Here is a 23,242-nt window from a genome sequence, read left to right as displayed (position 1 = left end):
TAGCCCACCAAGTGTTCTCCAGAGAAACTGCTCCACCAGTTTCCCTCCTGAGAGCATGAATTGGGTTCTGGACCGTTCCATTGAAAAGTTTGCTTATGGTGATTTGATCTCAGAATTTTACATCTATTGCTTTTTAAATCTCAATCAAAATGTCGCTTGAAAAATATCATTGCTGCCAGGTATCTATAAAATAAAAATATTAGAAGCACAATAAAATATCAAAAGCAAAAAAATTGTAAGAAGAAATCTATGCAAAGAGGTATGTACAAGAATGTTCACCACAGCATTATGTATGTTTGCAGAAAATAAAGATTAATCTATGTCTATCAATATAGAATTTGTTAAATCGCAATACAGTCAACTCAATATTGGCAAATATTAAAATAATCATGTAGATGTCTATCTTTTATGTGGAAAAGACCAACAATATATCTGTAAGTAGAAAAAGAGTTTAAGGGTCGTCTGGGTGGCTCAGTCGTTAAGCGTCTGCCTTCGGCTCAGGTCATGATCCCAGGGTCCTGGGATTGAGCCCCACATCGAGCTCCCTGCTCCGTGGGAAGCCTGCTTCTCCCTCTCCCACTCCCCCTGCTTGTGTTCCCTCTCTCGCTGTGTGTCTCTCTGTCAAATAAATAAATAAAATCTTAAAAAAAAAGAGTGTAAAATATCATTACAGCATAATCATATATATATATTAGAAGATAAATACATAATATAGATATATAAACATACTGTATATAACATAATATATAAATATATAATATATAGTATAATATATAATACAAATATATAATAATATATGATATTGTATATAATGGTACACATAAAATGAGAGCAGGGTTTAACTCTTTTGAGTTATTTTACTTTTTTCTTTACATCTTTGATGGTACCTATTTTAATAACAATTATATATGCACCTCTTATTAATTTTTAAAAATATTTTTATTGAAAAATAATATATGGTATTTGGCTTAGAAAAAGGCCAATATTACCAAAGAACCATAAAGTGAATATAAAGCAGGCATGTATGCTGGTAACAACAATTATTCGGTTTGGTGGGTCCTTGCCCTTATTTTTTTCTAAGAACGTACAAACATCCTTCCCTCACACAAAAATAGAAATTACTTTTATAATTAGAAATCCTGCTAGTGTCATTTTTTAAAAAAAGATTTTATTTATTTATTTGTCAGAGAGAGAGAGTGCATGAGCACAAGCAGGGGAGGGGCTGAGGGAGAAGCAGGCTCCAGCTGAGCAAGGAACCCAATGCAGGACTGGATCCCAGGACCTTGAGATCATGACCTGAGCCAAAGACAGACCCTTCACCAACTGAGCCACCCAGGTGCCCCTGCTAATGTCATTTTGATAAAGCAAATAAGTTAGAAAGACTACTAAAAAGGATAAAATAATATAAAACAAATACAGTAAAAAGACATGCTGTAAAAAATATACAAAAAAGATTTTAAAACAGACTTAAAGAATTATCAGTAAATCACATTAGCTAAGATAATATATTTAAAAATGGTTCGAGGAAAAATAAATCCCTTCAACTAACAGGTTCTCCCTCCAAGAGGACTGCCAAGAGCAGCAGTTCTGAGTCCAAGGCCCCATAGCCCCACACAGGCATTAAAGGGGGTGGGGGGAGCTGAGACAAGCAACTTTAGATCTTAAAGCTACATTCCACAGAGGTTTCTAGATACCCTGGGATCATCTTCAGTGGAGACTGACGCCCTAACCATTGCACCAGGCTGGCCCTGCTTTCTTGTTGTTTTCCTTTGGGCATAACAGCAACCGCAAATCTGATTTCCGGCTTCCCCAGCTCCAAACCTTCCAAAGCTTTCACCGGTTCCTGAATCTAACCCTCAGGAGCCCAGTCTCGGAGAAGGGCTCCTCCTCCGGGCTTTCGGGGCATCTCCCCCCACCTCCCTCGCCTGGACAACCCCCCGCCCCCCCCCCCAGGGCACTCACAGGACGGAAGCTGACCTGCACTGTGTTTCCGGGTGCGCACGGTGCCTTTCCCGGACACAGACCAGGGCTGTCTTAGTCCCTCCAAGTCACATCCCATCCCCACGTGCAAATTAGATTTCCCGATCTCCTTCAACAGGTCTTGGGGAGCCACGTGGTCTTAGCCTGAGTGTGGATGTTAGGACAAGGTCCTTTGTGGGGTCTCCGTCCCCTTGGCTGTAACAAGGAGAGTGGGAACACTGTATGTAAACATGTTCTGGGACCTGGGATGCTTTGAGGACAGAGACACCTTTGTGTGCGCCCCCAGACCTGCACACAGTAGACACTCCACGAAAGCTTGTCGAATCGGTAACAACAGACGCATGGCTTCTACCCGGTGGTTGGCGCTTAGGGGCCCTCGGCCAATTAACTCCTACGTTTGATTTAACGTTTGGTGTCCAGCAAGTCTGCACCGTCGTCGGGCGCAGGAACCCTCCGGTATCCACGGGCGCCCTAGGGAGCAAGGACCGAATCCGCCGGTCCCCGTTCTCAGGAGTTCCGCAGTCTAGCGCAGGAGGAGAAGACGAGAACTCGTTCATGTAACGACCGCTTTTCCTACGTCAGTAGGTACAAAGGTGGAAGAGGTGAGGCAAGAGTGGGAGTTCCCCGGCTCGGGGACAGGGCTGCGACAAGGACTGCTTCCCAGGGCCCGGACGGAGACAGACTTCTGACCTTCTCATTGGCTGCCGAGAACCCGCCCACGCGCCGACAGCCAATCAGAGGCGCCGGGGGCGGGGGTGAGCCCGACAGCGCTGACGCGAGCGCCTTGCAGCCAGAATGTCGCGGTCCGCCGCCGGCCGCCGGGGGTGCGGGGAGGCCAGGAGCGCGCGAGCCGCGGGCCGCTGAGCCGCAGGCCATGGAGGACGAGCAGCCCGACAGCTTGGAGGGCTGGGTGCCGGTCCGCGAGGACCTCTTCGCCGAGCCCGAGCGGCACCGGCTGCGCTTCCTCGTGGCCTGGAACGACGCGGAGGGCAAGTTCGCGGTGACCTGTCACGACCGCACGGCGCAGCGGCGGCGGCGCGAGGGGAGCCGGCCCGAGCCCGAGCCGGCCGCGTCCCCCCCCAGCTGGGCAGGCCTGCTGTCCGCCGCCGGGCTCCGCGGCGCGCACCGGCAGCTGGCGGCGCTGTGGCCGCCGCTGGAGAGCTGCTTCCCGCCGCTGCCGCCGGAGCTGGAGGCGCGCGCCGGCGGGGCCTGGGGCCTGGGGCTCGGGCTGTGGGCGCTGGTGTGGCCGGCGCGCGCGGGCCTCGGGGACGCGGCGCTGCAGGAGCTGTGCGGGCGCCTGGAGCGCTACCTGGGCGACGCGGCGAGCGGCTGCGGCGGCGCGGCGGTGCGCGACGCGCTCTTCCCGGCCGACGGCGGCGCGCCCGACTGCGAGAGCCTGCGCGACTTCCGGGAGAGGACCCTGCGCGCGCGGTGGACGGCGGCGGGCGCGCGGCTGCGCCAGGTACGCGCCGGCCCCTCCCGCTGGCTCGGCCCGGGCCGCCGCAGGGCTGCGGGCGCCGTGGGCGTGCGTGCGCGGGTGTGCAGTGCTCCCGGGAGCCCGGCTGCCGGCGGGCCGGGGGACGGTGGGCGCGCACGGGGCGGGGCGCGCGCAGGGGCACAGGTGCCTGTCACCTGGGGACGGAGCGGAGGGCGTGCATGCTCCGGCTGGAGCCTGCCCCGGACCCCTTCTCTGAAGACGCTGGCAGAGGCGGCTGTCCTAACGGGATCTGCCAGAGAAGAGCGAAAGCAGAAGCGGAAACAGCTGTAGTCCATGTGGGAAACAACGCCACAGACTAGATGTCAACACTTCCCGGGGCTGCGGATGCGGGGCCAGGAGCAGTGGAGACCCCTGCTTCAGAAGATGAAGGGGCCTTGGGAAAGGCGACGCAGACTCGGTCCGATGGAAAGCCGGCGGGGAGTGAGCTTTATTGATCGATTTGGAAGAGCAACAGGAATGCAATTTGAAGCTTAAAAGAGGTCATGGGGCGACGCCGAACAATTCATTGTTTGAGTGATAAACACAGAATTTGAGGGGAGGGGGAACGCAAGTTCACAGAAGGGTTTGGGAGAAAAAATACGGCGTGTGCATGCACAGTTTACTACGGGTGGCCAAGATTTAGTGCTCTAACACCCTGAGCATGTCCTCTAGCTTGCTCATTCTCGTTGTAGGCCTTTCTTAATCTGGATGATTTTTCTGTGCATTCTTTTGAGGAAGGGGGTGGGGTGCGGGAGAAGAATTCAGCCACGTTTCAAAATCTTAATTACATCTCCTTAAGCTGCATATAGAATGAGCTTTTTAAATTAAAATGGCTTTATAAAAGGAGGTTGTTAGGCGTGTCACACCGTTGAATGATTACAGCAGTAACATTCTGCCATGGATATACCATGATTTAATTTAACCATTCTTGTTTTATTGAGCCTTTTGGTTGGAGGACAATAGCATTTTTAAATTTAATCAGTATTTTAAATATTAAAGTTTAGGGCATTAAAGTTTCTTTAGTTTTATTTGGTATGATCTTATAAATCTGTCCTTACTTGAGCTCTACTTACATTCTGTCTTCTAGGTTCTTCAGGGGCACGATAAAGCCCACACCATGGTAGCACTAATGAATGTTTATCGAGAGGAAGATGAAGCATACCAGGAATTAGTTACTGGGGCAACTATGTTCTTCCAGTATTTGCTGAAGCCATTTAGGGATATGAGAGAAGTTGCAACTTTATGTAAGCTTGGTATTTTGGTATGTTTTCTTTATATTTTTTATTTTATCAAATTTACTATTTGTCACATATTATTTCTTTAGTCCCATTTAAGATTTGGTCTGTGTTTGCACCTTGGGTTCACCCTTCTGTTTGGATGGTAGGATATATATACTGAATTTATTTTTTAAAAACTAATTTTAAAATGAAGGCATTTTACATTGGGCATCTCTGAATACATTAAGATTTCTGCAGCTTTCCAAGGGTTAAACACGTTCTTTGCTGATGACTTGTTTTTGATGTGATGCTTATTTACTTTAGCCTATTTTCAGCCTCTAAGGACATATGCAGATTTCTAAGAAACAGGATGAAAATATAAATAGCAAGGCCCTGGATCATAATTCAGTAATTTAAGCTTTAGTAAATGTTGCCATCGCTCTTATTTCCTTGAGCTATGGAACAACCCAGTGACCCTAGTTAGAATAGGCATTCTCCTGTCAGTGTTACAAAGGAACCTAGAGCCCAGAGAGGTTAAATAGCTTTCCCTGGGTCTCAATCAGCTGGAATCAGAAGACATTAGAGAGATCTCTTGATTTCTGCCCCCCTGCACTGGGCCAGCCTTCCACACAGGTACTCATGGCCCCTGCCAAGCTATCCTACTGTAGAAATTGTATCCTGTTTGCCACTTAAATTTCCAGAGAAAGTTGTTCTGCTCGTTATTCTGAAAGTTTATTATTTGGATAGTCTTTTCTTCCTATATATTTTTTTTCTTTAACAGCTTCACTGAGATATAATTCACAGACCATACCATTCACCTGTTTAAGGCGTACAATTCAGTGGTTTTTAGTATATTCATTTGAGCAACTATCACCACTCTCTAGCTCCAGAACGTTTTCATCACCCCCAAAAGAAACCCCATTCCCCCTCCGACCCTAGGCGACCACCAGTCTACTTTCTGCTTCTGGGCATTTCATCTTGTATGGGATCATACAAGATGTGGTCCTTTGTGTCTGGCTCTTTTCATGTCGCATGATGTTTTCCAGGTCCATCCATGTTGTAGGGTGTACCACAACTTCCTTCCTTTCTATGGTCTTACAGTCTTCACTATATGGATATCGCACATTTTACTTAACCACTTAGCAGCTGATGGACATTTGGGTTGTTTCATGGACATTTAGGTTGTTTTCACTTTTTGACTATTAGGAATAATGCTGCTGTGAACATCTGTGTACAAGTTTCTGTGGGGACATATGTTTTCATTTCTCTTGGATGTATACCTAGGAGCGGAATTGCTGGGTCATGTGGTAACTATATTTAGCCCTTCCAAAGAACTGTGAGACTTTTCCAGTGCAAACGTGCCATTTTACGTTCCTACCAGCAGTAAATGAGGGTTCCGGTTTGTCCACATTGTTGTCAACACTTGTTATTGTCTGTCTTTTCGGTTTTAGCCATCCTAGTGGATGTGAAGTGGCGTCTTGTAGTTTTGATTTACATTATCCTCATGGCTAACCTGTAGGTATTTCTTATATTAATAGCTTTGTAGAAGAACTGGATGCTATAAGTGACTACTAGCATATGTTGTAATTATCAATGTATAGATTTTACTATCTTTTAGGTTATTGTATTATTTTTGCCCTTCAGAGAAGAATTATTGTATTGAAGAAGCTTCCTGCCACATCCCTAAAAGAAACTGTAGCAACAGCTAACACTTGAACGCTGTGTACCAGGCCCTGTGCTAAATGTTTAATGACACAGGTGTCGTTTAAACAATTGCGGGTTTTTTCTAAATTTTTTTATTTATTTTTTATTTTCTATTTTTTATTTTTTTTAAAAGATTTTATTTATTTATTTGACAGAGAGACACACAGAGAGAGAGGGAACACAAGCAGGGAGAGTGGGAGAGGGAGAAGCAGGCTTCCCGCGGAGCAGGGAGCCCGATGCGGGGCTTGATCCCAGGACCCTGGGATCATGACCTGAGCCGAAGGCAGACGCTTAACGACTGAGCCACCCAGGTGCCCCTAAATTTTTTTATTTTTAACGTAATCTCTACACCCAGCGTGGGGCTTGAACTCACAACCCCAAGATCAAGAGTCTCACACTCCACCAACTGAGCCAGCCGGGCACCCCTAAACAATTATGTATTAATAGAGAAACATAACTTGAGAGCATTCCTGTCTAAAAAATGTTATTCTAGTAATGCAAAGTGAAAGTGGGTTTTTATTTTTCTTCACGCCCCAGAGTATTCCTTTATCTTCCAGGTGGTGCCTAGCTTAGAGCCTCATTCATACTCAGTATGGAATTGCTGAATGAATGAAATTTAATTAACTAAGTAGTAGTAATAAAAGTAGTTGAGGGGCACCTGGGTGGCTCAGTCAGTCAGCTGCCTTCGGCTCAGGTCATGATCCTGGAGTCCTGGGATCAAGTCCCGCATCAGGCTCCCTGCTCAGCAGGGAGTCTGCTTCTCCCTCTGACCCTTCCCCCTCTCGTGCTCTCTCCTCTCTCTCTCTCAAATAAATAAAATCTTAAGAATAAAAGTAGTTGAAATAATCCATATAACCAATTTCCTTTCAATTTCCTGTGGTTCTGCATTACTATTCTCTCTTACTAATACAATTTTCCCTTCTTTTGTAGAAATCCTTGGATGAGGATGATTTGGGTCCTAAGAGGATAGTTGCCTTGCAGAAAGAAGCCAAAGAATGGACCAGACAGGCTGAAGAAGCTATAGTCTCTATTCAGGACATTACAGTGAATTATTTTAAAGAAACAGTAAAAGCGTTAGCAGGTAACAAAATTCTATACTAAGATGTGCGTCATTTTCATTTTATACAACAAACATTTGAGTACCTCTTGACCACGAGGCACTGTGTTTCCCAGGAGCTAGGGATTCAATGTGAGGATAAGCATTAACAGACACCGTACAGTCTGGTGAGGGGAGAGAGATCTTATGTATTCCTTCAAACACATGAAAGATGGCAGTAGCAGCCGGCCACATGGAGAAGAGAAGTAGGGGGCTCTGAGAGCCACCGAGAGGCACGAGGCTCCTTCACTAGGTCAGTGAAAGCCTCTGGGGAGTGGGCCTGCCCGATCTCTGAAGGGTCAGTGGGAGTTGAGAGAGCATCAAAGTGAGGGAAGAGAGGGGTGCCTGAGTGGCTCAGTCATTAAGCATCTGCCTTCGGCTCAGGTCATGATCCCAGCGTCCTGGGATCGAGCCCCGCATTGGGCTCCCTGCTCTGCGGGAAGCCTGCTTCTCCCTCTCCCACTCCCTCTGCTTGTGTTCCCTCTTTTGCTGTGTCTCTCTCTGTCAAATAAATAAATAAAATCTTTAAAAAAAAAAAAAGTGAGGGAAGAGTGTTCCAGGCAGAAGAAACGGCACTCACCAAGTTCTATGGCTGGAGGGAGCTTGGTGAGTGTGAGGAACTTAAGGAAGGCCTGGGGGCTGGAGACAGAAGGGGAAGGGGCACAGGGCGTGAGAGAATGCCGCAGACAGGCAGGGGTGAGTGGGGCCGGCGAAGAACTTCTGTCTGATGGAGTAAGTCAGTCATGGTAGATGATGACCCCAAACAGGAAACCTAATGGCTGTCAGTTTGTTAAGTTCCATTCATAAAGTGAAACATCATGTGGCTATGGAGTGTGATGCTCTGTATCTGTTTTTATAAATGGTGAGAGTTCCACGATACATTAAGTGAAATAAATAAGCTACAAAGAAGAATGATGATTTTGTGGGTTTGTTTGTTTTTTTTAAGATTTTATTCATCTATTTGAGCGAGAGCACGAGCAGGGAGAGGGGCAGAGGGAGAAGCAGACTCCCCGCTGAGCAGGGAGTACAACGTGGAACTCAATACCCAGGACCCGGGGATCGTGACCCGAGCTGAAGGCAGACACTCAACCAACTGGGCCACCCAGGCGCCCCTTGTGTGGTTTTTTGTTTATTTTTTGTTTTTGGTTCAAACTGTCTGTCTAGCTTGACGTAGAAACAGTCTCAATGTATATGCACCAAAATGTAAGAAACATCGCCTCAAGTAGATGAGATTCATGATTTATTATTATTTTTTTAAATGAAGTATCTAAAATTTTTGTAAAGATTTTATTTTTAAGTATTCTCTACACCCAATGTGGGGCTCAAACTCACAACCCCAAGATCAAGATTCCCATGCTCCACTGACTGAGCCAGCCAGGTTCCCCAAAGTATCTAAAATTTTTATACTGATGTCCATGTATTATTTTTGCGACAATAAAAAATCATTAAAATAAAACAGTTTTTCTTTTAGAAAGGATGTTTTGCAAGTAACGTAGAAGGCAGTAAACAAATAATTAGCTCAGGATAAATTTTTTCCCTTTTCAATGAGTTGTAATTATGTTTTATTTTATTAATTACAATCCAACAGGAATGCAGAAACAAATGGAACAGGACAAGAAGAGATTTGGCCAGGCCGCCTGGGCCACAGCAACTCCCAGGTTAGAAAAACTCAAGCTGACGTTAGCCCGAGAGACTCTGCAGCTCATGAGAGCCAGAGAGTTGTGTTTAAATCGCAAAAGGGCTGAAATTCAGAGAAAGGTAAGACAAAGATAAATGAAACTTGGATGAAAAAAAACCACACACACACTTTTAGGGCACGTGGGTAGCTCAGTCGGGTGAGTGTCTGATTCTTGATTTCGGCTCAGGTTGTGATCTCAGAGTCTTGGGATCAAGCCCCATGTCGGGCTCCACGCTGGTCATGGAGCCTGCTTAAGATTCCTTCTCCCTCTGCTTCCTACCCCCACCTCACGCACATGCATGTGCACACACACACGAGAGAGAGAGAGAGAGAGAGAAAGGGAGGGAGGGAGGGAGGGAGGGAAAGCCCTACATTTGTAGGTAGCACCTTTCTTTCCAAGCAGTTAAGAGACCTTTCTTGCTTTACTCATTCCAACATCTTTTACTAGCTGAGAATTTAGACTGTGGAAGGTTGGCCGTAAAGCTTCCTTTTGGTCAAGATGCTTTTAAAACATTCTGTTGTAAGATGTTCCTGGTAATAACACTGAGCTCAGTGCTGAAGTGGGTAATACACTTAGATCAATCAAGCAGTGTTTCAGCACAACTCGAGAGGTCCTTCATCCTAGGATCACAGCCACGTAAATTTCTTCCTGTAATGTTAAGACTTTGAAGCAAATGCCTCACTGCCATTGATTTTTCTCTAAACCTAAATGTTTTCATATGTTTCAAGGGTAAGTTAAAGTATTTGTAACAAGCATTGAATAAGGCATTTTTGTTTTGTTACTTAAAACGGAAAAATGTTTCTTCTCTGTCCGCTTTCTATTTGGTTCTAAGCAGAGAATAGAAAATTGTCCAAATGTATCTAACATTAGCTTTCAGTGTACTAATTATTTTAACTTGCTCTTACTTTTTTCATGAAAACAAGATGGAAGATCTTCCAGAACAAGAAAAAAATATAGATATTGTAGATGAATTAGAAATACAATATTATGAAGTCCAATTAGAGCTGTATGAGGTTAAATTCGAGATATTAAAATATGAAGAAATACTGCTTATAACGCAGTTGGACTCAATTAAAAGGCTTATAAAAGGTAAGATTTATATTTAAATGTATATGTTAAAATGTCTAAATCACACCTTCAAGGAAATAGAGGCCACATTATTCTTTTTTTTTTTTTTTTTTTAATTTTTTTTATTGTTATGTTAATCCCCGTACATTACATCATTAGTTTTAGATATAGTGTTCCATGATTCATTGTTTGTGCATAACACCCAGTGCTCCATGCAGAACGTGCCCTCCTCAATACCCATCACCAGGCTAACCCATCCTCCCAACCCCCTCCCCTCTAGAACCCCCAGTTTGTTTTTCAGAGTCCATCGTCTCTCATGGTTCTTCTCCCCCTCCGATTTCCCCCCCTTCATTCTTCCCCTCCTGCTACATTCTTCTTCTTTTTTTCTTTCTTAACATATATTGCATTATTTGTTTCAGAGGTACAGATCTGAGATTCAACAGTCCTGCACAATTCACAGCGCTTACCAGAACACATACCCTCCCCAGTGTCCATCACCCAGTCACCCCATCCCTCCCACCCCACCCCCCACTCCAGCAACCCTCAGTTTGTTTCCTGAGATTAAGAATTCCTCATATCAGTGAGGTCATATGATACATGTCTTTCTCTGTTTGACTTATTTCGCTCAGCATAATACCCTCCAGTTCCATCCACGTCGTTGCAAATGGCAAGATCTTATTCCTTTTGATGGCTGCATAATATTCCATTGTATATATATACCACTCCTTCTTTATCCATTCTTCTGTCGATGGACATCTTGAGGCCACATTATTCTTATAAGTTGGTTAAAACATCTACTGAAATTTCCTAAAGTTTCCTTTTAGCATTTTTGTTATTCCAGTGATATATTCATAGTTAAACACACAGCAAAACAAAGAAAGGAAAACGGTTATTCCCAGTTCCATCACCTGTAGATACGGAGTGAGAACAGTGTCCTGGGGAGCCGCGTTTGTATACTGATGCACATAAGTAAATATCAATTTTTAAACCAAAACTGTATATCCTGTCTAGTAACCTCATTTAATACATAATAACCACCTTTCCATTTAAGTAAGAAAAACATCAGACATTTTAATGGCTTCACAGTACTCAGTTATACAGATGTGCCATGATTTCCCGCCTTTCACTATTGCAAACGACAGTGTGGTGAAGAGCCTTCCTTTACACATCCTTGCGTGTAGGAGAGATTTTTTTTTTTTTTTTAATTAATTTATTTGAGAGAGAGCGTGAGAAAGAGCACAAGCAGGGGGAGTAGCAGGCAGAGGGAGAGGGAGAAGCAGACTCCCCGCCGAGCAGGAAGCCTGATCCCAGGACCCTGGGATCATGACCTGAGCTGAAGGCAGACACTTAACCGACGGAGCCAGCCAGGCGCCCAAGATTATTTACTTGGAATAAATTTCCAAAGGTGGAATCATTGGGTCAGGGACAGTGCAGACTTCGCATGTTCACACATACCTGCTAACGCTACAATAATCATCCGATGCACATTTTTTCCTCACCTCTGTTATCTTCTGATTTCCAAATTCCGTACTACATAACGGCCTTCTAGACTGGGGTTGTGCAAAAAGACAGTCGCGGCAGATGATGACTGTTTCCCCACACTTATGCCATTCTTTTAAGTTCTTGCCTACTTGATTGAAAACAATGACATCCTCTACTTTTCATGTATTTAATCACAAGCATGGCAGGCACGATTTTGCATGTTTACTGGCCGTCTGTATTTCTTTTATTAACTGTCTATCCATGGTCTTTGCCCATTTTTCTTTGGAATGTTCCCTTTCCATACTAAGGCTATTACTCTATTATCTGTCCTGGGTTGCAAAGAATTTCTCCCCGTCGTTTGCTTTTTCTTGCCTTGCAGAAATACTTCATTTTTAGGAAGTCTTATCTGCTTTCTGTGTTTGTTGTTACACCTGGCAAAGTGCTCCTCATCCCCAAACTTATCAACATTTTACTGATGTTTTCTTTTAGTATGTTTGTGATTTAAAAAAAAAACAAAACACTTAGCTCTTTAATCCAGGTTAAATTAATTTTGATGTGAGGTAGAAATCTAACCTACCCCCCAAATTGCTAGGTAGTCCCAGTCACTGATTTTGAAAACATTTTCCCCAAGTGCTTTGACTGGCTTCCTATCTCATATCCAGAATTATTACATTTATTTTTATCTGATTATGCATTATTCTTTTCGCTAGTTCGTGAGTGGCTTCCGGTGCTGGTCCCATATGTTCTTATCACTGTACTTGGATGTACATTTTAGTGTCTGGACAACAAGTACCTCCCTCAGTACTCTGCTTTTCTTGAAGTTTTCTGACTCTTCTCACTCCTTTATTCTTCCAGACGAACTTTAGAATCATTTTGGCAAGTTCCAAACCAAAAAAAATCTGTTTGTTTTTTTGGTGAAAAAACAAAACAAACCCCCCCCCCCAAACCAGAACTCCTTGGAATTTTTATTGGGATTATGCTTAAAATTAGAGATTAATTTGGGGAATCATCTTTGCAATTTTGAATCTTCCCATCCAAGATCATGTATCCTTTTACTCAAGGCTTTTTTTCCCCCTCAGGTTCCTCCAAGCATAATGATTTTCTTCATACTGAATCTAAACATTTAATTTAATCCTAGGTATTCAAAAAACTTTACAGTAATTTCAGGTTATAAGTATTTTACATATTTAGGGGAAAATCCTATTTAAAAAGTTAATCCGGAAAGATGCATGCCAAATCGTTCATAATGTTCTCCTCCAGGAATGGGATTCCAAAGGTTTGGGAAAGGAAGAAGAAAATTCCACTTTCTATTTTATTCAGTTCTGTAGGGCTGGGATTTGTTACAAGCAGCATGTACTTTTAAAAATATGTATGTAATCAGGATTTAAAATCTTTAAGGCATCTTAACGCCACACTGTTGGTAGAATGTAGGTTGCCTTTCTGGAGGGCCACTGAATGCTGATTATCAAGAGCCCTGATATTCATCTTCTAAAGAAGTAGTAAAAATGTATGCAGAGGGGCACCTGGGTGGCTCAGTCGTTAAGCGTCTGCCTTCGGCTCAGGTCATGGTCCCAGGGTCCTGGGATCAGCCCTGCATCCGGCTCCCTGCTCAGCGGGAAGCCTGCTTCTCCCTCTCCCACTCCCCCTGCTTGTGTTCCCTCTCTCGCTGTGTGTCTCGCTGTCAAATAAATAAACAAAATCTTAAAAAAAAAAATATACGCAATTTTATGTTCAGATGTTCATCACCGTGAAATTGATAATAATGGAACCCTGGAATATTCTAACAATACAGAATGCTCAAATTAGAGAATACTGCGTTGCCATTAAAATTCTATTTCCATCACATGGAAAATGTCTTCTTAGTCTGTGTTACTGACATGTGTGGCTGTGTGTATGTGTGTGTAGCTGTGTGTACGTGTACACACACGTTAATTGTGGCTCTCCCTGGGTGGTAGGGTTACAAGTCATCTTTCTTACATTTAAAGTATTTTTATGTGTTATTTTTTTTATACCCAACCATGTTTTAAAAACGTCATCAATATGTTTCTAGATAAAGAGGAGGAAGTTGTCTATTACGACCCGTGTGAAAGTCCCGAGGAGCTGGGAGCCCTGGATGGCGTGCCGGGGCTGCCCGGGGACAGGGCCGTGCAGGTGAGCGAGCTGAGCCGGCGGTACCAGCGTCTGGAGTCCCAGCGGGGCGGGCTCTGCGCCCGGAGAGCCCGTCTCAGGAACAGGCAGGTAGGTGGCCTGCCCGCCCTCTTTCCTTCCCCAGCCAGGACAACTCCTATGGAAAATAAAGTATTGAAAATACTTGTATCTTTCAATACAAATATTGAAAGGCAGGCTCTCTGCCAATACGGCGATTAACTTCTTGTGTGTTTATATAGCTATCAGTGGCTACAAATATATTTACTTTATTTTTATTTTTATTTATTTATTTATTTATTTATTTATTTATTTATTTATTTTTAAAGATTTTATTTATTTGACAGAGAGAGATAGTGAGAGCAGGAACACAAGCAGGGGGAGTGGGAGAGGGAGAAGCAGGCTTCCCGCGGAGCAGGGAGCCCGATGCGGGACTCGATCCCGGGACCCCGGGATCATGACCTGAGCCGAAGGCAGACGCTAAACGACTGAGCCACCCAGGCGCCCTAAACCACAGTTTTTAATATAATTTTCTAGGTATTTGTGGGTTGGATATGGTTGTATAGGTATGTTCGGAAATGTAATTACTGTTGTAATATTATGGGGAGATGTGTTTAAAACAATCACATGGAAACAGATTCTGAGGACACATGCCATTTCAGCACCGGGGATGCCTGTGTGTCCCCTCATTTCCACTTGGGGGCTTTGCTTTTCCATCTTTCACGGCACTGAATCAGCTGTGGTCCTTACCACCGGGTGCTGTCGATCCCCGTAAATAGCCTGTCAGCATGGGCCCCGTGACTGAGGGGAGGTGGGACCCCGGAGCCACGCCAGAAACTCCTGAGAATGAATGCCTCACACGACAGCACACAGTGCCTCCTTCTGCTGAACTGCTCTGCTAGAGCCCACGGTAACACTGACAATGTGCATGTGACTTGTCTTGTTCTCCCAGGATCAGTGCAAAGAGAATCATCGGCTCCGACTGCAGTTGGCTGAAGAAAGCAGGAAACATTTTCATCAGCATCACAGTATCCAGGTGGTAAGTGGTTGAAGAGAACATGTCTTGTTTGCATCACGTGACACACTGGCTTAAATCTGGACAGTGGAACTCCCCTGCCCTGGATGGGGGCAGGCTTGTTCCTGGGGAGCCTGCAGTCCAGCCCTGCAGCCTGCGGAGGGGGCACGGGAGTCGGGCGGGGGCAGGCGCCAGCGTCGGGTCACGGACCCTTTCTTTCTCAAGACTTCTACTTTGAGAAATGTACAAACATATGTTTCTTTAAATATAGAAAAGAGACAAGATGAAAGAAGAGGAGCAAAAGAAAAGAGAATGGATAAACCAGGAACGCAAAAAAACACTCCAGCGGTTGAGAGCATTTAAAGAGGTAAGTTCTAGAAATAGTCACCTCACCTGCATTTTCTGGAGAAATAAATGAAGATCACCCATGCTGGGAGAAGAGTGTCAAGTATTACGAACAGATTATTTGGAACACAAAATGTTCCCGAAACGCCATTATTTTTAGTGTAGAAATAAAAAACAAAAATATTAGAATATTTTTTAAAAGATTTTTATTTATTTGAGAGAGTGAGTGAGCGAGCACACACGCACAATTGGAGGGAGGGGCAGAGGGAGAGGGTGGAGCGGCCCCCTGCTGAGCAGGGAGCCCGATGCGGGGCTCGATCCCAGGACCCTGAGATCACGACCTGAGCCGAAGGCAGACGCTTAACGACTGAGCCACCCGGGCGCCCCGAAAATATTAGAATATTAAGCAGTTTTTGACGCTGCTGTGCACCAGGGTTCTTGCTCTCCCCTCCTGCCCCAGTGGTGCGGACTCTGCCCGCCGTGGTGTTGCCCAGCCAGAAAAATTGAGAACAGGTAAACTGGCCTCAACTTTAGCTCGCTTTTTCCTCGCTTGTAATAAAGAATTCTCTAAAATGCAGTCGAGAGAGCATAGTGACACAGTAAAGTGCTCTGTGAAAAGTTGAATAGGTTTAAAAGGAAAGTAAATAGCTACTTAATTACAAACAGTGTTAAACACTGTTTAATATAAACGGATAAAACATAAATCCGTCCTCATCACACATCTAGAACACACACCTTCACAAAGACCCACGTCTGTAGCTGCCCCCGAGAGGAGAGCTCACCCGCGCCCAGACAGAATTCTCACACAAGGTACTGGAGGTGCGCTGGGATGCCAACAAGAAGAGGGACCACTGGAGTGACAGATCAGGACACACTGACTTCAACTTGTTTCTGATGTGCTTCCTACTCTGATCATTAATGAGCACCTACTGTATACCGGCCCGGTGCTAACATGTACATTCATTCTCATTTACCTCTTAACCCTGCGGCCCCGAGCGGCTACACTTGGCTTAGGCTTATATGCCTTCTCCTGCCCGAGCAGCACATCAGAATCAGCTGGGGAGCTTCTGAAAGTCACGAATGCCCAGACCGCACCTCCGGAAGTGGGAAGACCGAGGAGGAGGGATGCCGTGTAAAAACCAGATGAAAACCAAGCGAATGTGTGCAGGACGACCGGTCGGTCAGCTCTTACTGGAGGGTGCTGGTGAATGGGGTGCAGTCGGGATGGAGGACGGATCTGGGGGTGCAAGGCCGGCTCTTTAGCCTCGAACTGGCTGATCAATGACCACTTTTCACATGTGGAGATGGGAGGCGTAGACTGATGGAGGGTGACAGGACCTACGCTCTCAACAGACTGGAACAGGGAGTGAAAATATCAAACCCACTGACCTCACATTGGTCTAAAGTGCAGGTTTTTTGGTCCTTGGAGGGGCATCCTTCTCCAGAGGGTGGTGGACAGGGGTGCAGAGTGCGTGGGGGTCTCAACACAGGGGAAAGAAGCTTGAGCATTTAGTTCCCTTCAGCCTTCCACCAGTCACTGTGGTGAAGCTGCGGGAAAGCCCGTGCGTTTGTAAGATGCACAAACGGAAGCCGCTCCCGGAACGAGGGCGTCCCGTGTTTGCCAAGAAGCGCCCCCTCACCGGGGACAAAGCCAACTTGAGCACATTTGGAAGGAAGGAAGTAGGAGCAGAACACCGGAAGTGAATCATGCGATACGTGATACTTGCTGAGCCCAGACAGGCTGTTTTTAAATATCTGAGGGGCTGCTAGGAGGTCAAGGGCTGAATTGGTCTTGGGTGAGCCCCGGGGAGACAGACTTCCCAGCAACGTAAGGCAGAACTCAACCGGCCAGAGTCAGAGCGACTTGCAGCCGCAGGGATGCCGAGGAAGGGGTCCTGCGGGGTTGGGCATCCCTGCCATCAGGATGGTTGGACGACCCCTGGAGTCTGGCCTGGAGTTTCCGGGACCCCGGTTCTGTCTATGTCACATAGTCACTACATGACTAGCGACTGCATTGGTGAGGTCTGGGTCTTGCTGCCAGCGCTTTCCTGTTTGCCGTGGGAAGACTTAGAGAAACGCGGGAGGGACACTGTGCAGGGGTCAGACCCCCCAGGAAGGCGAGGCAAGTGAAGTTTTTGGTATCCTAGCGCATATGAAAGTGATGTTTATACTATACTGTCATCTGTTAAGTGTGCAAAGCACCATGTACATACCTTCATTTAAAAGTACCTCACTGCTCAAAATGCAATCGTCTGAGCCTTCAGCTAGTGGTAGTCTTTCTGCCGGTGGAGGGTCTTGCCTTCATGTCACTGGCGGCTCAGGGTGGTGGCCGCTGAAGGTGGGCTGTGGCCGTTTCCTAGAACAAGACCATGATGAAGTTGACTGTCTTACACGGGCACAGTTTGGGTGTCCCAAAACAGTTGTTCGTTGTTAAAGATTGTATTTATCTGGAGAGAGCACGAGAGCACAAGTTGTGGAGAGGGAGAAGCAGACTCCCCGCTGAGCAGGGAGCCCAATGCAGGGCTCGATCCCAGGACCCTGAGATCACGACCTGAGCCGAAGGCAGACACTTAACCAACTGAGCCACCCAGGCGCCCCTCCCAAAACAAATGTAATAGTAACATCAAAGATCACTGATCACATATCACCATAACAAACGTAATGATGAAAACATGTGAAATGTTGCAAGAATTGCCAAAATGTGATACAGAGACATGAAGTGAGCAAATGCTGTTGGAAAAATGGCCCCGATAGACTTGTCTGACACAGGGTTGCCACTTACCTTCAATTTATAAAAAAATGCAATATTTGCAAAGTGAAATAAAGCAAAGTGCATAAGATAAGGTATGCCTGGCTTTGTTTTATCATGAATTACACTTGTGGTATATTACTACTAAGTTTACATTAGTATTATTACATACAGCCTCTGCCAGTTTTTTTCCACCTTAAATTACATTTTTGAAATGTATTCATGTTTATATATATAAATCTAGGTCATTCTAATGGCTACGTAGTATTTACATTTTATGTGTTTCATTGGCTAGTTAATGCCTTCATTAGGGACCACCCTCCCACCACTCAAGATTCGTTTTTTTGGTAAGGTTATGTTTTTCTTTATCAAAGTAATACCCGAGAGAGCAGAATGTTTTAAATTTATATTTTTAGGGGCACGTGGGTGGCTCAGTCGGTTAAGCGTCTGCCTTCAGCTCAGGTCACGATCCTGGGGTGCTGGGATCCCTGCATCGGGCTCTCTGCTCAGCGGGGAACCTGCCTCTCCCTCTGTCGCTCCCCCTGCTGTGCTCTCTAGATCTCTCAAATAAATAAAATTAAAAAAAAATAAATTTACATTTTTAAATTATAAAATCTACTCTAAACCTAAAAATAAGAGCAGAGACATGTTACACCTGTCACTTTGAGGTCCACTCGGGGGGAATTTTTCATACAGCTGTTGTTTTACATGGTTATAGATGTAACACTGTATCATCTGTATTTTTTAAGAATGTTTCACCAACTTTGTGTACTGTTTGATTTTTCGTCGCTGCCTAATATTTTAAATAGATTCACCATCATTTTCTCTGCTAACTTCCAATTGTTACTTCGAGTCTTATTTTTATACTAAAACTGAATGTTTTCATACATGCATATATTTTCATATATTTATTTTATTGCAGAGGAAGCATTATATATCAAAGGAATACTTATTCCCTAGGAATAGATTTAGGAGCAAGGATGGCTGTCCAGAGTGAGAAGGAGCCACGTTGCAAAGGAGAACCACCCATGCAGAGGCGGGTTGGCGTTTACTTACAGCACGTTTCTGCGTTCTGAGCATTCTGACGGTTTGCACTGTGGCAAGTTTCTCACAGCAGTGTTTCCTTTTCAGAGATGTCCAGGTGGGTCTGTACTAAAGACCCCTTGCTCGGAACCTGCAGCTCCACGCCCGCCACGTGGGCCTTCCCCGCAGACCTCTCCGCCGGCCGCCGGAAGCCATCCGTCCTCTGGGGAGGCCCGAAGCGTGCCCCTCTCTGAAGTCAGTAATGTGCAAACCCCCGAGGATCCACACGGCTCTGGAAATACTGTCCAGAGCTCTGTTGCTGTTGGTGATCAAACACACTGCAGATCTAGTGAGGAGCTGTCACCGTCGCCTCCCCCTCCCCCGCCGCCTCCCCCTCCCCCACCCCCTCCCCCTCCCCCACCCCCTCCCCCTCCCCCACTGCCCTTCCCTGCTCGGCCCTTTTCTTCTTCTCCGTCCACGAATCGCCAGAACTTACACTTGAGGACTCTAGTAACAGCCGATGAGCCACGTCCCCTGGTGTGCGAATCGTCCGAGCCGTCCGCTGGAAGAGCGCATTATTCCTCAGCCGGTTTCGGAGTCCCAGGTAACTGCTGGGGTTCTGTGCCCGCTCAGTTCTCGAGTGGCTGGCTGGAGCATTCTCGCTGTAGGAGCAGTCACCCTCAAATCAAAATCTTTTGCAGAATTCTCTATAGTCTTACAATTCTCCAGCATTGGCTGCCTTAAGTTATCGCTCTCTTATTGCAGAGTTAGCACAGGCTGAATCTGAGTTTGCTAAACGCTAACACTAACTCATCTTGAGGAAACAATCTCTGTACATTTAATGGTCCCGTGACTTGGGGTCGCTGTTAAAGAATCCCCCGTTTCAGGTTCTTAAGACACGAGGATGCGTTTGATTTCTGCCACTGGGATTTATCTCAGTATTGCTTAAGCCTACTGTTGCATCTGAGTCATTTACAGAATTTAGTTGTTGCATCTTAAGCTGAACATTGGTTGGGAATTATTGTCGAGGAACATTAGAATACAGAAGGCTGTTCTTACAGACTGGTAGACTGAGAAACCGTATTTTGGAAGATCTTTCTAAAATGAAGTGGTCAAAAAAACCAGCAGACCCCGTTTTGCCTTTGCAAGTACAATACACTGAATACACATGAATATTCTTTGTTGAACGAGGGCTGTCACTCTGACTTGTAGTTCTAATTATGGCTGATACATTGACTCTTGGGGAGACTGGCTTAAATCCCTCTGCCCAGACTCAGAGCCTGCTGCTTTGGGCAGCGGGGAGGGGGTTAGATAAATCCCAGAATTCTGTGGGCCTCTGTTACAAAGACTGTGTCCGAGCGCCTCCACTGAGGATGGGCAAGGCTGCTGCAGTAGGCAGTGTGGACCATCTAAACAGAACCGTTCCAACTGTGGTTCCAGTGATTCTGAATTCACAGTCTCACCGTACCCAGAAGCAGGTACAAATGAAAATGGCCACACTCTTAGATGGAGACCAACCGGCCCATCTGCACGGGGTTTGCAACAACATAGTGTGGATGAGCAGCAAGAGCATGCACGCCTCGGCCTGCAGTCTGGGTGTGGGCAGACCTGGGGCGGGGGCGCTCATCCCAGCTCAGGGCTAACGCACACGCGGTGTCGGGAGGCCCGACTCAGCACACGCACAGCGCCTCATTTCACTGCAAAGAATCAGAAGATGTGACTTAGCCCCTGAAAATGCCCCAGAGTGTGACACTTGGTCTTCTTACTCCTGGAAGGGAACTATCGTGGATTTAAATCTAAAGTGAAATAGTATTTTGTCAGTCCTCGCCTGGCTTCTCCATCCCAAACCAGGAACTCCTCCTCCTCCTGCAGGCTCCCCCCCACCAGATCTCTACATTAGGGCCCCAGCCCCGCCCCGTCTCCAGCAGGCGGTCACGGACTTTACCCCCGCGGGGGTCTCAAGGTGCCTGAGTAAAAAGGGCTTCTCCTCACCAAGGCCTTGAGACTCTGATCTCCTCTGGGTTTTGGCAGCATTCCGCGCTCCCAGGTAGACGCTGCGCGTTGGCTCAGGTAACTCCCGGGGGGGACGAAGGCGCTGCGTGCGGACAGGTCCCAGCGCCGCCTCCTCCGGGCTCACGGTCATGGATGAGCTTCCTTCCAGCCTCTGTGTGCAAACCTCCTCCTGTCACTGTCACAGAACGAGTCACCACTGACTCACCCAAGAGTGAAGTCAGAGAACACGGCGGCACCCGGTAGGAAAAGATTTTCTTAGAGCAGGAAGCAGACTGGAGGAGACAGTCTCCAGGGCCTGTGCGCCGCCGTCCCGCACGCTGGGTCACATTACCCGTGCCCGGGGATGCCCCAGGCTTCAGGGGCACACAGATAACCTCGGGGTCTTGAAAAGCAGCCGTCGTGAGGACACGTGTGCGTGAGCGTGCCTCCGAGCTGCTGCGGCTTCGAGGACGGGGCGGCCAGGGGGTGGCCAGGGGCCGGCAGGAGGGATGCTGCGCTCACGCGGAGCCTGGGGTTGGCCTTGCTGGCCGGTGATGGACGCGCCTGTGCGATGGAGCAGCCGTGTGCTGAAACCGCGTGCGACTGGTGTGTGACTGAACGCCCTGGCATCTTGGGCGGAGACCGTACGGTTTCCTGATCGGACCTGCTCTGTCTGCTCCATTTCAGGATCCATGGATGAAGTGCTGGCCTCCCTGAGGAGGGGCACAAGCCCTCTGCAGAGGGGGGACGCGCCCGCTCTGACCCCTCCGCACGCCTCCTTCAACGAGCAGCTTCTGGCTGCCATACGGCGGGGGGTCAAGCTGAAGAAGGTTCACTCGGGCCGCGGCCTGAGCCCCAGCAACAAGCCGACCAGCGACCTGGAGAGAAGTATCAAGGCGGCACTCCAAAGAATCAAGAGAGTGTCCGCCGACTCGGAGGAGGAGGACAGCGAGGAGCAGGGTCCCGGCGACGGCGACGAGTGGGACCGCTGAGCCCTCTCCAGCGCCGCGGGCTCCCTGCGCTTGAATGAGGTGCCGCAGGCCCAGGCCTGTGCTCGAGAAGCCTGTGAACGGGGCCGTCAGCCCCATGACAGCCCGAGAGCCGAGCAGGGCCTGGCGTGAGGTTTGCAGCTTTTCTGGAATGCCGTGGCTCTTGCAATCAGGGCAGGAGGTCGAGGGGTGGTGACTTCCACACGCCAAACTGGAGTTGGGATCTAGGAACCCACTGTATTACTGGCCTAAGAGAATAGCATTTATTTTTCACCAAGGATTATCTAGAATCATTCCCCTATTCCGAAAAGAAGTTGCTAGCACTATGGTAAGGACGCCGTTCAGCTACTGACTGGGTCTTCCTGTTTGTGTGGAGTAGTGGTCTCCTCCCATCGGAGGGCTGGGATGTGAACACGATTTTAGCAAGAAGCAGAATAAGCTGCTTATAGCCTAGAAATAGTTTAACTATTTTAAATAAAATATATTTTATGTATCAAGCACTATATAAACTCATAATAAAGAACTATTTATAATGCATCAGTGTCACTCATGAGGACAGGAAACGTAATATCGGAACACAGCTGTCCCTGCCTGGCGGGGGGCAGGGGTGGTTTAAAGTTTTTAACGAGATTTCAGATATTTGTGTAAGCAGTTACTAAGGGTGAGGGAATAATGTTCCCCTCAGGAACTGAAGTCTCATGTTGGGACCTTTCCTCCTTGCTTTGTGTTGAGTTCAGGAAGGGGAAGGGGTCAACACAAGGCAGTGTGCTCATTTCTCAGACTGTCCAGAGTACCCCCACTAACCTCAGAAGCCTCGCCCTTGCCCTGGCCATCCTGGGTTTCCACAGAACGAGATGCATCGACCTTCCTTTGTTTCCAAAGAAAAGTTATTTACCAAAACCCCTCCCACTTCCAGATTCTTCTTAACTAACTCCATCCTCATAGAGTCAGGCCTGAGGGGCCTCAGCTGGGAGGGATTGGGCACCTTCTTCGGCAGCTGCAGCCTCGACCTCCATGTGTGGCCACTGTCAGGTCGCCCACAGGTCTGTCCCGTGTCCTGCCTTCCCTGACCTCAAGAGGGGCCAACCCGAATCCAGCTCCACTGCCTGAATGTGTGCGCTCTGCACTCACAGCCCAGGCTCTGCTGCCCCCGCTCCGGCCACACGGGGACGCCGGCTGCCAGCCACCTGCTGGCCCTCAGTCCCAAACCCGAGGCAAATCCTCAGGCCTCCTGCCCCAGCACACACAGGCCAAGCTTAGCACGTTTCTCTGGAAAGAAAC

General features: G+C 47.0%; 2 protein-coding genes and 1 long non-coding RNA gene across 3 annotated transcripts in view; 1 reads left to right on the top strand and 2 right to left on the bottom strand.

Moving 5' to 3' along the window:
* The window catches only part of FSD2 (fibronectin type III and SPRY domain containing 2), a 46,621-nt gene extending 43,805 nt beyond the window's left edge, over positions 1 to 2,816 (bottom strand). Inside the window, exon 1 of the mRNA XM_036068705.2 lies at positions 1,963 to 2,816. The gene's annotated coding sequence lies outside the window, so the exon portion shown is untranslated. The remainder of the gene's footprint in view (positions 1 to 1,962) is intronic.
* On the top strand, positions 2,786 to 22,496 carry WHAMM (WASP homolog associated with actin, golgi membranes and microtubules). Its single transcript, XM_078078830.1, has 10 exons — positions 2,786 to 3,442; positions 4,545 to 4,718; positions 7,309 to 7,459; positions 9,063 to 9,232; positions 10,077 to 10,242; positions 13,754 to 13,941; positions 14,801 to 14,887; positions 15,135 to 15,230; positions 19,089 to 19,584; positions 21,660 to 22,496. Exons 1-10 carry the CDS (start codon positions 2,855 to 2,857, stop codon positions 21,962 to 21,964), a joined length of 2,421 nt encoding a protein of 806 aa, XP_077934956.1. The 5' UTR covers positions 2,786 to 2,854; the 3' UTR covers positions 21,965 to 22,496.
* LOC144382833 (uncharacterized) lies at positions 15,398 to 19,150 on the bottom strand. The gene is made up of 2 exons (XR_013450247.1): positions 19,014 to 19,150; positions 15,398 to 17,564 (listed from the first exon to the last, which is right to left on the bottom strand). It is a non-coding gene; the product is annotated as an uncharacterized LOC144382833 (long non-coding RNA).
* Positions 22,497 to 23,242: the final 746 nt, after the last annotated feature.

The sequence above is a fragment of the Halichoerus grypus genome, chromosome 8, assembly GCF_964656455.1.
Source record: "Halichoerus grypus chromosome 8, mHalGry1.hap1.1, whole genome shotgun sequence".
Classification (NCBI taxonomy): domain Eukaryota; kingdom Metazoa; phylum Chordata; class Mammalia; order Carnivora; family Phocidae; genus Halichoerus; species Halichoerus grypus.
Note: the sequence above shows the minus strand (reverse complement) of the source record. Positions and strands in the feature narration are given on the sequence as shown.